The sequence below is a fragment of the Cyanistes caeruleus genome, chromosome 5, assembly GCF_971803275.1.
Source record: "Cyanistes caeruleus chromosome 5, bCyaCae1.hap1.1, whole genome shotgun sequence".
NCBI lineage: Eukaryota > Metazoa > Chordata > Aves > Passeriformes > Paridae > Cyanistes > Cyanistes caeruleus.
The window spans coordinates 2,875,663-2,893,625 of record NC_141705.1 but is presented as its reverse complement, the minus strand read 5'-3'; the positions used below and the strand labels follow the sequence as shown (position 1 = coordinate 2,893,625).

At 50.5% G+C, this 17,963-nt stretch overlaps 1 protein-coding gene across 2 annotated transcripts; it reads right to left on the bottom strand.

Moving 5' to 3' along the window:
• Positions 1 to 7,905: 7,905 nt before the first annotated feature.
• On the bottom strand, positions 7,906 to 17,334 carry LOC111929127 (5-hydroxytryptamine receptor 7-like). Of its 2 annotated transcripts, XM_023926640.2 has the most exons (3): positions 17,203 to 17,334; positions 15,725 to 16,272; positions 7,906 to 9,040 (listed from the first exon to the last, which is right to left on the bottom strand). In XM_023926640.2, the coding sequence occupies exons 2-3, from the start codon at positions 16,231 to 16,233 to the stop codon at positions 8,269 to 8,271; spliced, it is 1,281 nt and encodes a 426-aa protein (XP_023782408.2). In that variant the 5' UTR covers positions 16,234 to 16,272; positions 17,203 to 17,334; the 3' UTR covers positions 7,906 to 8,268. The 2 variants fall into 2 exon arrangements, with proteins under 2 accessions (XP_023782408.2, XP_086746247.1); XM_086890121.1 differs by lacking the exon at positions 17,203 to 17,334 and having other exon boundaries at positions 15,725 to 16,335.
• Between the last annotated feature and the right edge of the window lie 629 nt (positions 17,335 to 17,963).

Here is a 17,963-nt window from a genome sequence, read left to right as displayed (position 1 = left end):
GCTCTTTTTGAGGATTTAGACACCGGATAATAGAATTTCAACCTAAAAATGGGATGGTGTTGATGTATTTGTTTGCTGATGGTTGAACTGGTTTATTCTTTTCTAAGCTCCAGTGTGAGCAGTGGCTCATCTTTGTTGATGTATTTTCCTTAAAGCTTTTTAAAAATATATACCAGTGATTTTGATAAGAAGGATGTGCTGTATAAAAAATAAGAAGCAGAGGTGGAAAGGCTCTACATCACTCTGATTTTAAAAAAAATTTAAAAAAATAAATCTGGAATTGCTGGATTTTTCTTCCCCTGATCTTTGGTTCTGGCAGGTTTTTCTCCCAGGAATATTTTTGCTTTCTCTGTTACATCTCTATTACTCCTGCCATCATTTTTCTAAACACAGATGCAACCCTAGATCCTTTCCAGAAATGTATTGCGGGGCGTTTGCCTGTTAGAAAACAACCTTGCATTGTGAACTAGTGGGAAATAATTGTTGAAGGGTTTTGGGCCTAAATTCTGATGGTGCCAGAGATTTTTCTGATTAGGAACAACTTCTAGAACTCTATTGGATACCCAAGAGAAAAATGCTTTTTCTATTATTTTTTTTCTATTATTAAATTACATCTTTTATTTCTGTTGCCACCGTGCAGATTCTACAGCCCTGGCTTTGTGCTGAAAAGGTCTTGAAGCCTCAAAGGGTCTTTTCACCCTTCTCCCAACACTTTTCCATCACCCCAGGAGAACCTTGTGTCCCGACCTGGCTCTGAGAGCCAAGACAGCTCCAAATCTCACCCCAAGAGCTGTTTGAGGCGTTTCCCCATGGACTGTTTTTCCAGGGAGGCCATGCCTGGGTCAGAGGGCAGGGCTGGGTGAGCCTGGGTGATGCTCAGGGTGCTGAGCCTTCGGGCTGCGTGCCAGGAGCGAGATTTCTGGGCAACATCCCTCTGTTTCCACGCAGGATCTCTTCTTGCTCGGGGCTGTTGGCATTTTGATGTTTCTTGAAGATACAGCAGAGAAATGGCTCTTGAGAAGTGACAGCACGAAGCTCTGATTAATGTCTCCAAGGAGAGTCAACCAGAACGGTTTCCTTTGAGCTGCCTCTATTTCCATATGTAGCCCAGACTCTGCTTGACAATGCTATAGAAATGTGATGCCTGGAAAAAGCACGGCTTGTTATCGGGAATATTTCCCCTTCAGCCTTTAAGGAGAGATGAAAAAACCCGCCCAAAGCTCTCTGTAAAAGATCCTGGAACGTTAATTCCCAAATTAACAGGTCCAACACTCTCCCACGCCACCCCTACCTGAGGGTTTAAATTCTCATTTAGGAGATCTGCACACGGCCTTGGGATGGGAAGGAGCATGGAAATGTGAAGTTAAAAGCCTGGTGGAAACCTCAGGTGATCTAAGACCACACTCATGATCTCTTATTGCTTCTAATTTGCCACAGAACCACAGAATATCCTGAGCTGGAAGGGACTCACCAGGATCATTGATCCAACCCGTGGCCCTGCACAGACACCCCAAAAATCCCACCCTGGGCATCCCTGGCAGCGCTGTCCAAACTCTCCTGGAGCTCTGGCAGCCTTGGTGCCCATTCACTGGGGAGCCTGGGCAGTGCCAGCACCCTCTGGGGAAGAACCTTTCCCTGATCTCCAACCTAAACCTTCCCTGGGACAGCTCCAGCTGTTCCCTTGGGTCCTGTCACTGTCACAGGGAGCAGAGATCAGAGCTGTCCCTCAGGAGGAGCTGCAGACCCTGATGAGTCTCCCCTCAGTCTCCTCTTCTCCAGGCTAAACCAACCAAGAGACCTCAAACCATTCACCGTTTTCACAGCCCTCCTTTGGACGCTGTCTAACAGCTTTGCATCCTCCTGTTTTAGTGGCACCAGTTCCCGCGAGGTGGCTGCAGTTTGTCTGGACACGTCCACCGCAGCACATGGCAGCAGCTGCTGCCCAAAGCTTCATCCTGGGAGTGGAATGACCCAGGCATTCCACAATCTGGAACTGCACAAAGACATTCAGATTGTCTGCACTGAGCAGACAAATCCCAGGCTCTGAGCAGAGCCCTCCTGAGCCACGCTCACGATTTACGAGCTCACGGCTGCGTTGTCACACACTGTCACCAAGTGTCTGGCACTTGGCCACTCTCTGCCTCCCTCTTCTCCTAATTGCTGTCTTAACAGACCGCTGATCATGCTCAAAGGGTAGGAAATGCGAAGCTGAGAGTGGAAAAGAAACTGAAAAAGCTGCTCAGAATAAGGCAGCTTTTCTCGTCACCCAGAAGGAGTTAATTTTCATTGTCTTGAGCAGGTGCTGGGAGTTTCCAGCTACCCCCTGGCACAGCACAGGCTGCAGCCTGTAAAGATTTTGCTTTTTTAAATTGCTAGAGTAGCTCTTTGCCTGCAGCAAAGAGTCCTGCTGCTGCTGTCCAAGGTGCGTGTGCTTGGTGGGAGGAGCAGGAAAACACCCGGCCGATGTTGGCTGCGCGGATCCGGGCTTGGAATTAGTGGTGGAAAAGCCTTGGGAGAAAGGTGAAAAGACCCTTTGAGACTTTAAGATCTTTTCAGCCAGAATCTGCACAATGCAGATTGTGCTGCAATAGAAATAAAATGTGTAATTCAGATTAAGACAAATTAGCATGGAGTTTGGGAATCAATAAAAAGGTATAAAAATTATAAATAAATAGTCCTCCCCCCTCCTTGGAGGGACAGGCTCAGGGTTTGGATTCAGCACTTGGATGCTGGAACACAGCAGAGTTAGCACAGAAATTCTGGGAGCTTCTCTAGGAGAGCTGGTGTGAACATCTCCTGACTCTGACAGGGACCATCTCCAGGATGGGTTTTCCTGCCCACCCAGGTGATGTTTTGGTCCAGCATTTACAGGATGTGGAGCCCACCTGTGTTTGTGTCATCCTCGCTCAGGCTGGGTGTCAGGCCAGGCCCTGGTGGGAGTTTAGGCTGCAGAGAGAGCTCCTGTCCCACCTCGCTGGGACATCTCCACCTTAGAGAATCCCAGAATGGTTTGGGTGGGAAGGGACCTTAAACTCATCCAGTCCCACACGTGTTTGCCAGGGAGGTCCAGCTCTTGACAGATTAAAACATTTGTATAATATCATCTTTCAACTCCTGCTTTCTTCTGAAGTTGTGTGTTGTGTTCTACATGGAAGATTTTGTCTTTAAAAAAGAAGTGGAATTGCCAGAGCAGAGTTCTCTGCTTCCTTCCCTGGCTGCCAATGCTGAGAAGGGCTGGAAAAATTCCTTGGAAGTGCTCAAGTTGGACAGGGATTGGAACAACCTGCTCTAGTCTAAGGTGTCCCCTGTGGCAGGGGATGGAACTGAGTGATCTTTAAGCTCCTTCCCACCTAAATAATTCTGTGATTCTGTGAAATCTCCACTTTTTTCCTGAGTATGATGATTTTAAAGTGGTGACCTGCCTGTTCATCTGGTGGTGTTCATCTTGTTGGTTTTGCTTGAGCTCCATCTCAGAGTAATGCACTAGATAGAGAAAAGGAATAGTCAGACTACTAAAGATCTTGCATAGTGAACATGAAACATTTCCAGATTAAAATGGCAATAAAATAAAGAATAAAACCCATTTCTTACCTAAGGACACAGGTGGAAAGTGTCTCGTGGCTGCCTTTCAGTTTTATTGACGCAAGACTCAAAATAGCAGGAGCTTTTTCGCACGGCAGGTCAGAGGTCTGAAAATCATCTTGCCAAAAAAATCTGGATGATAAATCGAGTGGGAAATTAGACAAATCATCCAAATCCTAAAATACTGAAGCTGGAAGGGTGGCCTGGAGGCTTCTGGATCTGTGCCATGCTCATAGCAAAGTCAGGTTCAGAAGCAGGTCAGGTTCCTGAATTTAGTTTGAATTTGGCCAAAATCCCCCTCAGTTGCCACCATCAGCCTTCTGCTTGCCAAGCTCAGCAGTGCCCAGGGCACCAGTGCTCATCCAGGGCTCTGATGTGAGGTTGTCCAGTCCCAGAGGAAAGATTGGGCATTTCACCCTGGAAAAACAGGGAGTTCCACTGAGCCTTGCACAGAAATCGTGGATAAACAGGGAATTTCCTGAACTGAATATGATTTGATGCCTTGAGCATAGCAAAGGGCAGGAGAGCACACGATCCACGCTATCCTTGTCCTAATATTTTTCCCAAAGTATCTCCTACTGTTGGAAAAGGAACTGTGGGTTGGGCAGATTTTTATTTCAAAGGGAAGAACATGGCAAAGGGCTGCAAGGTCACAACGGGGCTGGAGAGGGTGAACAGGGGTGATCACAAGGGATCAGCCAGAGCCTGAAGAGCTCAGCAGGTGGTTAGGAGGGAAGGGAAACACTTCTTCACCTAAAAAGTGATTAAATTGTGGAGCTCATTACCTCAGGATGACAGAGAGGGAAAAAATGAAAGAGGGGAGAAGGAGAGCAGGCGTTGGAGGTCGTCAAACATTCCAAGAGTGCAGCTGGCTCAGCTAATTGCTGAACCTTTAATTGGTGGGATAGGGAAGGATTCCACAACGTTTTTGTTGATCTGGCTCTGTAAGAACCCAGCACTGGTCTGTGCTCCAGGTTGGATCATGTTCCAGTCTGACGTGGTTGAGATTCCTTTGTCCCCAGGAGATGCAGGAGGTGGCAGGACTCCCGTGGAGATGAGGAACAGGGTAGGTTTGCTGAGCTGTCCCTGCAAATCTCCAGCTCTGCCTGTCGGTTCATGAAATGCTGAGCTTGGAGTGGGGAGATTCAGGTTTTTTGGGGGAGAAGCACAGGATTTTACTACTTGGGCTTTACATTTCTTAGCCTGGCTTTGCTCAGAGTCGTTATCAAAACCCTACAAACCCCCGTGGAGGGTTTCTCAAAACTGCCTTTTCTCCCCAGGTCTCCCTGCCCCTGTTCCTGTATTTCCCCTGTGCAGGGAATGGAATAAAAAGCTGACTTGAGACCTACTCATTTAATGCCTGAATTAGTTCAATTTTCTCTGCCTGAGGCTTCTCATTCTTTTCCACTCTCTTGCTGTTGGCCTGCTGGGAATCTCTCATTGTCCACAGAAGTTTCTCTCATCCTCCTAAATTGGTGATTTTCTCCCCGAGCTCAATTTTTTGCCTAAATATGGACTCTTCCAGGGCTAATTTCTCTTCATAGTTTGCTTAGGCACACGTGCGTGTGCGCTAAAATCAGTTTCAAACTGGCTCAGATTTATTTTTAAGCCGGGGGGGGTTTTTTGCAGATGCCAAAAGCATTGATTCCTGTCTGATTAAAAATAAATAAATAAATAAATAAATAAAAACCCACGGAGTATTTTCAGCATGATTTAGCGGCTCATCTACAAGGATCTTGACTGGCTTAGCTAAATGGTTGGTGCTCGCTCGTGGGTGGAAAAAGCCCTGGTGTCCTTGGGTGCACATTATTTTATTTAACCCAAACACAGTTTAATCTTGGGCAGTTAAAAAGCCAGAGTTTAGGCTGATGTCTCAAAGCTTGAGTCAATCTCTACTGGGAAAAGCAACCCATCTCATTTTTTGGAGGAAAATGTTTTGTTTTAGTGGAGCTGCTGTCTTTAAATATTTTTGGGTGCAAACTTCTGGAATTGTTTCTGGGAAGAAAGCTTTCCTCTTAATTCTTTTCCTTTGTATTTTCATTTTAAGCTGCAGAAGCATTTATCAGGTAAGCCTTGAGTGCAACAAAACATTCAATTTCAAGTCAAGGCAAACACTGATTTTTTTTTTCTTTTTTTCTTTTGAGACAAATAAACCATTTTGCTCGATCTCTTGCTTCGAAGAAGTTTGGGGCTTGAATCATTCAGGATCCTATTCTTTCCCTTACTCTTTTAATTCTGGAAAACCATCAAACAAAGAAAAACAGCATTTGTACGATGTCATTTAAAAAGCGAAACACCGTTTCCTAGCTTTTTGCAGAATACTTTCATGGAGAGGTAGAAATGCTATCAGAAAAAGGATGTAAAGATGAATTTAACAAAATTATGGTTTTTAAAGGCAGTTAAAAAAACCCTAACACAGAAAATAAGTAAAACGATGACCTTAGGCACGGTAATAAATACACTGCAGCAGCACAACCAGATTCTGTTATGTGCTGGATGTGAAATGGGCTGTCTTGGGGCTCTCCACCCTGCCAAGACAGCCTGAATTAGCAGCTGGTCAGTTTTAATGCAGACAGCTCTGTCAGAAGGGCAGGGAAGGAGCTGCAGGAGCCGAGGGAGGGAATGGGAGCCTGCAGGAGCTTCACGTCCCCATGGAAGGACAGGAGCAGTGACAGCTGCTGCTGAGATGCTGTGGCAGAGGAGATGCTGGCCTGGAGGGTTTTCTGGGAGAAAAAGGGGTTGGTTTTGTGAAGCAGGTCCTGAGATGGGCAGTCAGAGCGTGCCCTACAGACATGGTATGTGGGACTCCAGTTAAATCCTTTAGGATCACTCCTGATTAGGTTCTCCTTCAAACCTCTGCTCTGTCTTGAAACATCTCCCTCTGGAGACAACAGCTACAACTTCCCCTGCTCCTCTGTGCAATTCTGACTCCATCTGTGTGGAACATGAGCTCGGAGAACATCTGGGCACATTCCTGTGTCCTGCCTCACAGTCCTTCGGGACATTCCCAGCAGGCTCAAGCCTCTTTCCCTGCAGTGGCCCAAACTGGAAATCTCATTAGGCATCCCTAGGAAAAGGGTCTAAAATGAGACAGGATAGAAACAGCTGCTGAGAAGAGGCCAAATGAGAACACAAAACACATCACAGGAGAAATACTGATTGCTAAGCCAAGCCCTGCCAGCAGTCAGCCAGGACATCCAACACCCAGCTCGGATGTGGATGAAGGCCTCAGAGTTCCTGATGATGCCAGAGGTGGGGCTACACCACTCATGCCAGATAAAGCAAATCTGGAGTAAAAAGAGGATCACAAACAACTTTCTCTGAGCCTCTGAGCAGTCTGGCTTTGACAAAAAACCCCAGAGATGTTCAACAAGAACTGGAGCAGACATCAACTACCCTGGAAGTGTCCAAGGCCTGGTTGGCCTGCTTGGAGCAGCCTGGGATAATGAAAGGAGTCCCTGCCTATGGGTTTTAAGATGTTTTTTTAAGGTTCCTTCCAACCCAAACTATGAGGGGATTTTATGATTCTGTCATAAAACAGGCAAAGGTTTGTTGGGCTTCAAGTTTGATATTACAACGCTGATCATGAGGAAAGACAACTGCAGGAAAAGAAGTCCCACCACCACAAAAAAAAAAGTGAAGAGATGCTTTGAAATCAGAGAGATCAAAGATTCTACACCAAAATAAGAAAACCAAACATTTTTTTCTTTTTTTTTTTTTTTTTTTAAGAAAAAGATAACATCATTCAGTGTATTTTTTCAAGCTTGCTGGACATCATACTGAAACACCGTAAAGCTGTCAGGGAAATTATATGCTTTTTTCTGTTGTCAACCAAAGCGTGCTTTTATGGAGTCAATTAGCCACAAATGATGAACACACGTCACTTGTCTGGGAATGAATTACGGTACAACCCAATAAACACAACTGGCTTCGCTCTCTGATCATTGCCCCGATGAGGAGGAGGCGTCAAACTTCCCTATCCAACCATAAAGGAAACTCCGTGTTCATTTGTGTTTCATCCTGCAAATTCATCTCCTTCAAGTACTGCAGTGCTACAGTGTGGGGGGAAACGGGGTCATTGGTATTTCTGCTCTGACGTGCAAACCTGGACATGAGCTCGGGGTGTGAAATGCAATTACATCGGGGAAAAGGGTTCGGATAAGCTGGGATGGCACGGGGGCTTGGGTGTACAACGGAGCTGCTGTCAGATTCCACAGAGAAGTGCAGCCATTGTTGTCTTTACATGGGATTTTGTGTGCCCTCCACAGACCTTAGAGCCCTTTTTAAAGGTGGAGAGCTACAGTCTTATCAAGTTTCAAGGGGTTTATTTTTGTTTGGTTGGTTGGCAGGGAGGGTTTCTTTTCCTTTTTTTTTTTTTTAAACTTTAATAACAGATGGGTAAACTGAGGCACAGAAAGGTGGTGTGACTTGCCCACAGTCGTTGGTAGACCTTGAACACCCCAGGTCTTGCTCCCAGCTGGGACAGAGTGAGAAGGAAGGGCTGTTCCCAAAGTTCCCTCTACTTGTTCCCAGGGTGAGGAAAACCGCGGCTCCTCACGGGGCGAGGGGAAGGGCCGTCACTCTCAGTGGCAATGTCTGGCGGGGCTGGGCGGCTCCTGCCAGCCCCTGGGAGGCCAGGGAAGAGAGGAACCCGGCATGGAGAGGCAGGAGCTGGTGGGTCAGGCACTACAGGATACACTCGTGCCTCTCCGTGGCCTTCAGGGCCTCGTGCATGCTGGCGGCCGAGAGCCTCCTGTTGATGTTCCTGTACCTGCAGCGCAGCAGGTTCCAGAAAGTAGTCCTCAAATCCCGGTTGAAGAAGGCGTAGATGAGGGGGTTGATGAGGGAGTTGGTGTAGCCCAGCCAGAGCAGAGTCCTCTCCAGCCGCAGGGGCATGCAGCTGCAGCGGATGCCGCAGATGAACGGCCGCGCCGTGGACATCAGGAAGAAGGGCAGCCAGCAAAACGTGAAGGCCCCCACGATGATGCCGAGGGTCCTGGCGGCTTTCTGCTCCCGCTTGAAGATGGAAATGTTCTTGCGGTCTTGCCGGAGCAGCTTGGAGAGCGTGGCGCATTCCTCCACGGCTTTGGTGCGCCGGGAGCTGTGGTGGGCGCGGCTGGAGGCCTCGAGGCAGTAGACGCCCTCCTCCTCGTAGTGCTTGGGGAAGTTCATGAAGCGGTGCTTCTCGGCGCTGACCTTGGCCGCCTTGTAGATGCGGCAGTACATCACCAGCATGACGGCCATGGGGATGTAGAAGGCCACGCCCGTGGAGTACACGGTGTAGCCGAAGTCCTGGCTGATGAGGCACACCCGCTCCACCGTCACGTTCTGGGCCCAGCCGAACAGCGGAGGGAGGGTGATGGAGGCCGACAGGAGCCACACGATGAAGACCATCTTGGCCATCAGCTTCCCGTTCTGCCTCACGGGGTAGGTCAGCGGCCGCGTGATGCCCAGGTACCTGCGGGAAGGAGGAGTTGTCAGGGGTGCTGTTGGGGGGCTTTCACTCCTAACCAGCTCTGAGAGAATTTTGGCCCTCAGAGGGGACAAGTAATTGATTCACCAAATGAAAATCTCCCCAGGCATGTGATCTCTTGACTAAACACCCCAATTTATTCCCCACTTTCTTGTGATCACCCCATGAGTGGAATCACAGAATGGTCTGGGTTGAAAAGACCTTAAAGCCCATCCCATTCCAGCCCCCTGCCATGGGCAGGGACAACTTCCACCATCCCTTCTTGCTCCAAGCCCCATCCAGCCCAGCCTTGAACACTTCCAGGGATGGGGAGTCCATAGCACGAGCTGTCACTGAACTGCTGAGTGCACTCCAAACTCTGCATGGTCTCCTGGGGAATAAAAAAAGCTTTAAAAAGCTTCGTTTTCAGGAATTAAAAATGCTTTAAGAGTTTTGTTTTTCCACCAGAACTATTCTGTACAGAGAACACGCAACACATGCCAGCCATGGCACATAACTCGCTCCAGAGTGCTGCCCATGCCAAGGGGACACCCAGGAGAGGGATGGGTGATGCTCAGAGTAATGTGCCACAGGACTGATCCCAGATGAAAGGAGTAACTCCTAGCAGTGTTTAATGGGAAGCGGGAACCACAACAGCCTCCTCTTATTTGTTGGTGAAGAAATATAACCTGGAGCTAAGATGGCCCTGGGAGACCAAGAAATAATCTTGGCTTTGGGAAGACTTAAAGATGTGTCTGGGTGAGCCCTGGAAGCAAAGCTGGAGAGTGGACAATGCTGTTTGGGGGCAGTTTTTGGGCCCCTCACAACAAGAAAGCCATTGAGGGGCTGAAGAGAGTCCAGGGAAGGAAACAGAGCTGGGGAAGGGTCTGGAGCAGCAGGAGAGGCTGAAGGAGATGGGAAAGGGGCTCAGCCTGGAGAAAAGGAGGTTCAGGAGGGACCTTCTGGCTCTGCACAACTCCCTGAAAGCTGCTGACCTCTGAAAACTCAAATAGGAATGACCCAAGCAGCTGGAGCCATCTGCTCGCTTGCACAGCCAGTAGCTGCTGAAGTGATGGAGTCCAGCTCTCCCTCAAGAGGAAAATGAGTGGAGTTTGGAGTAAGAAATCCCCAGAACACCTGGTGACCCACAGATCCCCCAGTCCTGACCCCTGGGGTTGGGAGTTACCTTTTATTTTACCTGAAAGGAGCTGGAGGCTGCACCCTCCATCAGCTCCTTGTGCCACGGGGTGTAAACGTGAACCATCCTGTCTTTTATTGGAGGGGTTTGTGTGATAAAGAAATTGTGTCAACTGTTGGTAAATTAGAATTGTAAAGCAATAAATCAGGGGGGGATGTTGGCTGCTGTCAGCCAGCGTTCCCCCTGGAAAACATCTGCCTGCTATTCAGCTCCAATCAATCCAGCAAAAACCTCGAGCCACTCATATGGATTTCTCTTCTGTTACAGCCTTTTTGATTCCAGTCTCCTGCTGCCAGGAATTTTTAGGCAGGAACACATCACCTCTTAATTGTTCTTGGATAAACGGTGCCACTCCAGAGGGGCAGTGAGAACAGCAGCTCTGTGAGTACTTTCTGCTGAAAGCTGAGCAAAAAAGAGAAAATATCTGTGGAGAATTTTACCTCTGCTGTAGCATTTTTTTCCTGACAGCCTCACTGTGTTGGGAGATTTTCTCTTGCCTGGTTATTTTGCTTTTCCAGATCGTCCCCCCAGATTAGAAGATGGAAATAAAATATATTAAAAAAATTTGATTTCTCCTCCCCTCCTGACTGCTAAATCAAGAGACTAAGTCTTCTCCCCTGCCTTCCTGATAAAAATAGGTTTGAATTCATTCATTGGGCTGTTCTTTCCTTATTTTCCTCTGCATTCTTTTGAAATTCTTATTCCTCTGCAGCTTTTCAGCTGGCCTTAGTCACAAGAACCAACCAGAACTCTTCGTGACCATCAATGTTCAGAGAATTCCAGGTTGGTTTGGGTTGGATGGAATCTTCAAGATTATCCATTTCCAGCGGGTGCCATCCCCTCTTATGCTATTACCGGGTTTCTTTGGGAGCTGATCCACCTGGGGTTCACTGAAACTTCAAGGAATTTCCGTGCTAGCCGAGGAAAAGGCTGGCTGACGAGCTTTAACAAGCAGGCAAAGCTGACACGTTTCATCCGCGGGTGCCTCGTGCAGCCGCTGCTGGAGGAAACGGGGCCGTTTTGAGGTCTTTGTAATAATTTTGAAGCGAGCAGGAAGCCCTCAAAATAGGGCAGCGTTTGCAGGAGGCGAGGTGGCACTGACAGGCGGCGGAATTCCAGTGGAATTCTCTCCCTTTTAATAATTTTTTTTTTTTAGTTTTTCTCTGTGTGTGTGTGTGTGTTGTGCTGCTAATCAGGTTTAGGGGTAATCAGATAAAAAAAGGCAATTCCCAGGATTTACACACTTGGTGTGGATTTGCAGGGCTCCCCCCTCACCCCGTGCTGAGCTGATGGTGCAGCCACTCATCCCAGGTGCAATAAATTCCTGATCCTGCAGATCCCAGCCCCTTGATGTGGGGTGGGAGATCTGCTCCAGGCTGGGCTGGACCAGCAAACCCCACGGATGAGGCAATTCAGAGTGTTTGTTCTACACTCAACGGGAAGCATGGAATGGGTTGGGAGGGACTTTAAATCCCATCCAGTTCCACCCCCAGGGCAGGGACACCTTCCACCAGCCCAGGCTGCTCCAAGCCCCATCCAGCCTGGCCTTGGACACTTCCAGGGATCCAGGGGCAGCCACAGCTTCTCTGGGTACCCTGTGCCAGGGCCTGCCCAACCTCACAGGGAATAATTCCTTCCCAATATCCCGTCTAACCCTGCCTTTGTCCTGTCCTTACATTTCTTGATGAAAAGTCCCTCTCTGGGGATCATTATGGATCTGTTGGATCATTATGCCAGGGATTGAATAATGAAAACAACCCAAACCTCTCTGAGATGCCCCTTTCTCCATCCTGCAGCTGGTGAACTGAGAAAAGGTGAATCCCCACTCACACAGGAGGACAAATGAGCCCAGAATTAGGGTTTCCTTGACCCCACAGTTTTACCACAATTCCCTGCCTCCTCTGCAGCCAAAATAATCTCCTTCCCCGATTTCCAAGCTGATGCCATTCCTGCCCCATCCTGCTGAAGGAGAGGAGGAAACAAAAGGCAGCTGGAGGCTGCTACACCTGCCCAAGCCCTAAGTCAGAGCTGGGGGAGCACCCCAGGGATCCATCCCAGACACAGAGCAAGGATCTACCCAGCCTGGGGAACGTTTGGATGAAGGACATGGGAACAGCAATCCAGGAAAACACTGTGCAGTTTTCATCCCACTGACTTTTGGGAGGCATCCTTTTACTGAGGGTGACCCCGATTTGGAAAATATAATCTGATTTTGAGTGGAAAATACTTGCCAGGGAAAGGGAAGAGCCCCGGTAGAGCTGCCTGGGAAATGGATGGAGAGTTTTTTCTCCACCAGGAATGCCAGAAGCTATGTGTGGGCTTTGGGGAGCTCCTTTTGTCAGCTCCTTGGCATTTTTATGGAGTTTCATCAAAGCTGAGCAGCCAAAAGAGGGGATTTTTTTTTTGTTGGTTTGTTTTTGGTTTGTGACATTAAAAAATCTGCAACATTGGCAGGCTTTTACATAAGGAAAATATAAGAGGAAGATGGATGTTTCCAGCATTTTTCTTTTCTGATTTCAAAGGAAATCAATCAAATCTCGCTTCAGACAAGATTAGTTCTACCAGCTTCAATTGAGAGGCTTTTAGGAAGCGCTCGGCATTAATAATCAATAACAGCAGCCTACATTTTAATAGTCCTCATCATCCTGGGCAAACCAAGTAGCTTTTCCATCTAAGCTAAGCAAAATATTGAGGACACTTCAGCCATCAATAAAAACAGGGCCTCCTCCTTGGCAGGAGCGGGCCTGACAGTGCTGACCAAGTTGGATTCAGGACAGAACCAGAGGAAATATTTCTATTTCCGAGAGGCACCAGGGCTTTTCCTTTTCTTCCTCACAGGGCAGGAGGAAGAGCTGGTCCCTATCCCTGGGGGAGGTTTGGGTTGATGCCTCACTGAGATAACAATTTAATCTCTTTTTGGAGCAGGTTTTTTAGGGACTCTGCAAGCTCAGCTCTCCTCGTGCCTTTGGTTTTTGGTTGTATCAGCACAGAAATTGAGAATTGTGCTTTTGGAGATGTTCCCATCAAGAGTCAAACCAAGAATCCTGTCCATCCCGGGCTCAGGGCTGACGTGGAGATCCAGGCATGATCCTGGATCCTCAGTCCACCTCCATGCACTGCCTGAGGATGCTGGGTGGATGTGGGACACTGCCCCGGGATGATTCACACAGCCCCCAGCCCATTCCTGAGGATCCTTGAGCGGGAAGAACATCCCAATAATTCCTATTCCCTCCTCCAGCTCCAGCACTGACCCCACAAGCCCCCTGCACTTGCAGGTTGTCTTTCCTCCCACCCAGAGCTGGGTGGGCACAGCTTGGGGGACAGTTCTGTCCCTTTCCTCTGCTCAGTCCTTGCTGTTTTTCTCCTTTCCCAGCTGGAAATACATTCCAGGCAACTGCCCTGCAACCACTCAGCTTCCCCATCAGACCCGTGGCGAGGGGAGGATGAAGTTCTGGGAGCAAACTGATCACGGGTGCAGTTCCTGTGCCAACACACGAGGGACAAGCCCATGCCAGAAAATTCAGGCTCCTTGACAACCTCTTGGGACACAGCTTTTCCCTCTCTCCTTCCCAGGGAACACAAAGTGACAGCAAACTCAGGATCTGCCTGCACGGTGTCCTTGGATGTGGATCTGCTCCCCGGAGCAGTGACACTGGATGGGAGGGACGTGATGGAGGAGTGGAATCCATGGCAAGGATTTCTGGGGAAAGATCTCTCCTATTTGTGTGTGTGTTTGGAAAAGCTGTGCTCAAAGGGATCGGAATGAGATGGGGTGGAGTTGGTTGGCTGGGAAAGGAGGGGAAGGAAATGGGAAGAGATGGGGAAGAGGAAGGAAAGGGAAGAAGGAGAAAAGAAGGATTGCATGTATTGAGTTTTTGGGGGTTTGGGATGGGGTGGGAAGACTTGTTGACATGCTTGGCCAAGGAAAAATGAAAGGGGAAAGGGAAAAAGAGAAAAGGGAAAGAGGGAAAAGGGGAGGCAAGGCAAAAGAAAGGAGAGAAGGAGAAGGAGAAGGAGAAGGAGAAGGAGAAGGAGAAGGAGGAGAAGGAGAAGGAGAAGGAGAAGGAGAAGGAGAAGGAGAAGGAGAAGGAGAAGGAGAAGGAGAAGGAGAAGGAGAAGGAGAAGGAGAAGGAGAAGGAGAAGGAGAAGGAGAAGGAGAAGGAGAAGGAGAAGGAGAAGGAGAAGAAGGAGAAGGAGAAGGAGAAGGAGAAGGAGAAGGAGAAGGAGAAGAAGGAGGAGAAGGAGGAGAAGGAGGAGAAGGAGAAGGAGAAGGAAATTTTCAAGCAAAGCCAGTCTGGTTAGTGTGTAGCCACTGCCCTGCTCCTTACCCACTGGAGGAAGCACTGACACATTTAATTCCTGCATTTCATCCCTTCCCTCTCACCAAGTCAGGCTCCTGCCAGCTCTGAGCACGCCTGCTTTTTTTTTTTTTTTTTTCAGACAGGAAAATTATTAAAATAAAGCAAGTTCAGCAGAAGAGCTGAACCTCGCCTGTGGCCTGGCAGGGGTTTTTCTCTCTAGCAGCAGCTCAGAGCTGCCCAGGGCTGTGGATCTGCAGCTCCCAGGGGAGCAGTGGCTGGTGGGGATGGAGGTTTCGGAGCAGGACTCGCCGCTGGCGTGCCCTGGGGGGGATGTCAAGCAGCAGCAGATTTTCCCTGTCCTTTCTGCTTTGTCACCCACTGTCACACCTGCCGAGGTGACCGGGGAGGCGGCACAGCTGAAAGGGCACATCTCAGATGTGGGATGTGTCCCTCCCCTGAGCTGCTGCTCCCGAAGCAGACCAGCCCAGCAGTGCCAGCTCAGCCCAAAGCGACCCCCCGAGATGCCAGCACACGTCAGCCCCGGCCACCGGCTCGTCAGCGCCATGGCCCCGATGACGCAGCTGCTAAAATTAGAGCCACCAAGGTGCTGACTTGTCCAAGCCTGGCCACTTTGCCAGGCAGGCTTAGCCTTTCCCTCCCGGCTCCAGGTGTGGGAGGTGAAGCCAGTAAATCCTCACAAATGTGCTCACTGAGCTAAACCAGGGGGTTTGGGATCTTGGGATGGGGTGTGGGGAGCTGCTGACATCCCCAGCCAAGGCACGAGTCCAGGGAGCAGCAGAGAATCCCACAGGATTGGCTCCAGAAGCCCTGGAACCTGGATTTCCAAAGTGAATCTGGGTTGCTTTTTTTGATTATTATTTCTTGAGTGGTTTCATGGCCCAGGCACCTTCCATGGAGAAGGCAGGTGCTGTTCCTCAAGAACAATGTGAAGCAGCTGCCAAAAGGGGGAAGACTAAAGAAGTAACTTAGGGAAGTTACTTGAGGAAACACCCCGAGCCCAGCTCTTCCAAAGGGAATGAGGCACTGAATTCCCACAGAAAACCCCCATCAGCTGGAAAAAACACCTCCAGGAGCACTGATCCAACCAGGAACACGATTCTAGAGGCCCCCCAACCTCCCGAAACACCCAGAGCCCACCTGAGCGGGGGGCACAGCCCGGGCCTGCCTCACCTGTCCACGCTGATGATGCACAAGGTCATGATGGAGGCGGTGCAGCACATCACGTCCATGGCGATGAACACGTTGCAAAACACCTTCCCAAAGAGCCACTCGCCCCCCACCAGGTCCGTGATGGTGACAAAGGGCATGACGGCGAAGGCCACCGACAGGTCGGCGGCGGCCAGGGACACCACCAGGTAGTTGGAGGGCTGCCGGAGCTTCTTGACGATGCACACGGAGATGATGACCAGCCCGTTGCCGGCGATGGTCATGAGGATGATGATGGAGAGCACGGCCCCGATGACGACCTTCTCGGTGTCCCCATAGAGCAGGATCTCCTCGCCGCAGTCCGTGGCGTTGGTGAGGTTGGAGGGCGGCAGCTCGGGCTCGGCTGGGGCGGGGGGTTCCTCAGTCATGAATGGATTGGGGAGCGGTTCCCGAGCCGGCCGCTGCTGCTCTGCGCTCTCCACCAGGAGAAGGTGCTGCTCCAGAAACCTCCTGGGGCTGGCCCTCAGCAGCATGCTCCGAGCTCGGCACGAGCGCTCCCCCAGCAGTGGCACCTCCGGTGACAAACCAGAACATCTTGTCACAAGCAGGGCGAAGAAAACCGAATATCCTCTCATCCTCTCCCCCACCGTCACCACCCTCCTCCACCCCTGTCTTGCCTCCCCAAAGCTGCGGCTGCATCTCACGTGCTCGGCAGGAAGCCGCTTCCCAAGTCTCCTTAAGGACACGCATTTTGCCGGGGGATGCTTGGAGGAAGCCGCTCTCCACTTGGGAAAGGAGCACGGGCTGCCTGCAACATCTCCCTGACCATCCATGCGCTTTTCCAGGAGAGAGAGAGAGAACGGATTGTGGATCGTGTTTCCCTGCCGAGCTGTGCCCGCTGCTGTTGCACTTCTCCTCTGCATCCATACATTTAATCCCTCGCAGAGCCTCCTCTGTGGATACGGGAGCGGATGCGACAACACGAGCCACAGTGCGGGCACAGCCCCCGCCGGCCGCGTCCCCTGCCCGTGGCACACGCCAACTTCAAAGCCGGGACCGCAAATCCCTGCTCCTGGCAGCCAGTGGCCACACGCGGGCTGTCAGTAGCCACGGGGTGGCATTGGGAGCGGATCCCTGGCACGCAGCAGCCCAGGGTACCACGCACAGCCCAGGCATCCCAGCTCGCTCCCGGAGCCTGAGCATCAGCACCACGCACAGCAGAAAAGGCTCGGAGAGCCGCGGCCGCGCTCCCACCCCCGGGATTCCACCCCTGCAAGTAATTCCCGGCCATCCGCAAGGAAACTTCAGGGCGGGACTCACCCCTGGATGCCCCGAGCATCATGCACAAACCTACATCCTCTTTTTGTTGTTGTTTGTTTGTTTGTTTTGTTTCAAACCCCATTTTCCCCTTGAAGTTTTGTTTCAATCCGAGCCGGATTGCGGCCCCTTCCTCCCCTTTTCAGCATCCCCCGGCTGCGGCCATGGGGGGGTCCCGGAGTTACCTGTGCCGAGGGGGTGAGACATCCTCCAGGCGAGCCCCTGCGAGCTCCGGGCAGGCGGGGAAGCAAAGAGCCACCCCCGGAGCATCCTTCTCCCCTCCCCGCCCCGCCGGTCCCTCCTACCGCCCTCCCCTCGCCTCTGCCGGGCAGGGACCCAGATGGTCCCTCGGAGCCCCGGGGAGGAGCAAAGAGCGGGGCGGGGGGTCCAGGCTGGATCCTGCAGCGATGGGAGGGAGCGGGGAGCGTGTGAGGATCTGGAGGGAAAGGCTGGAAGTTGAGGAGATGCCTCGGAGCGCTGAGAGGCAGCAGAAGCAGCCTGGAACCCAGCAAGGAGGGCAGGCACGGGGAAAGGCGCCCTTCCCCGTGATTTTTATTTTTATTTTTTTAAAATTTTTCTTTAAGGATTATTTAACAGGAGAGGGTTTCTTTCCTAGTTCCATGCATTTTTCCAGCCCTCCTGGCTCCGCGCTGAGGAGCTGCAAACAGCCAGGGAAGGGCAGATCCCTAAAGATGAACCTTTCCTAACCCTAGGAAAACCGAAACAGAGACTATAAAAATACCCAGGAAAGAACATGGATAGATCCACATGCACTTCCCTCCCCACCAAATGTTCCGTGGGGACTTTGGAGCTGGGATCGCTCTGGTATTTCAAGCCAGGGCACCAGACGTCAGTCAGAGTTTGCTGCTCCTCCCGGGGGTGGAAGATGCGGAGCAGAGAAATCTCCTCCATCGGTTGTTCCCAAAGGTCATTCCCTCGGGAATTC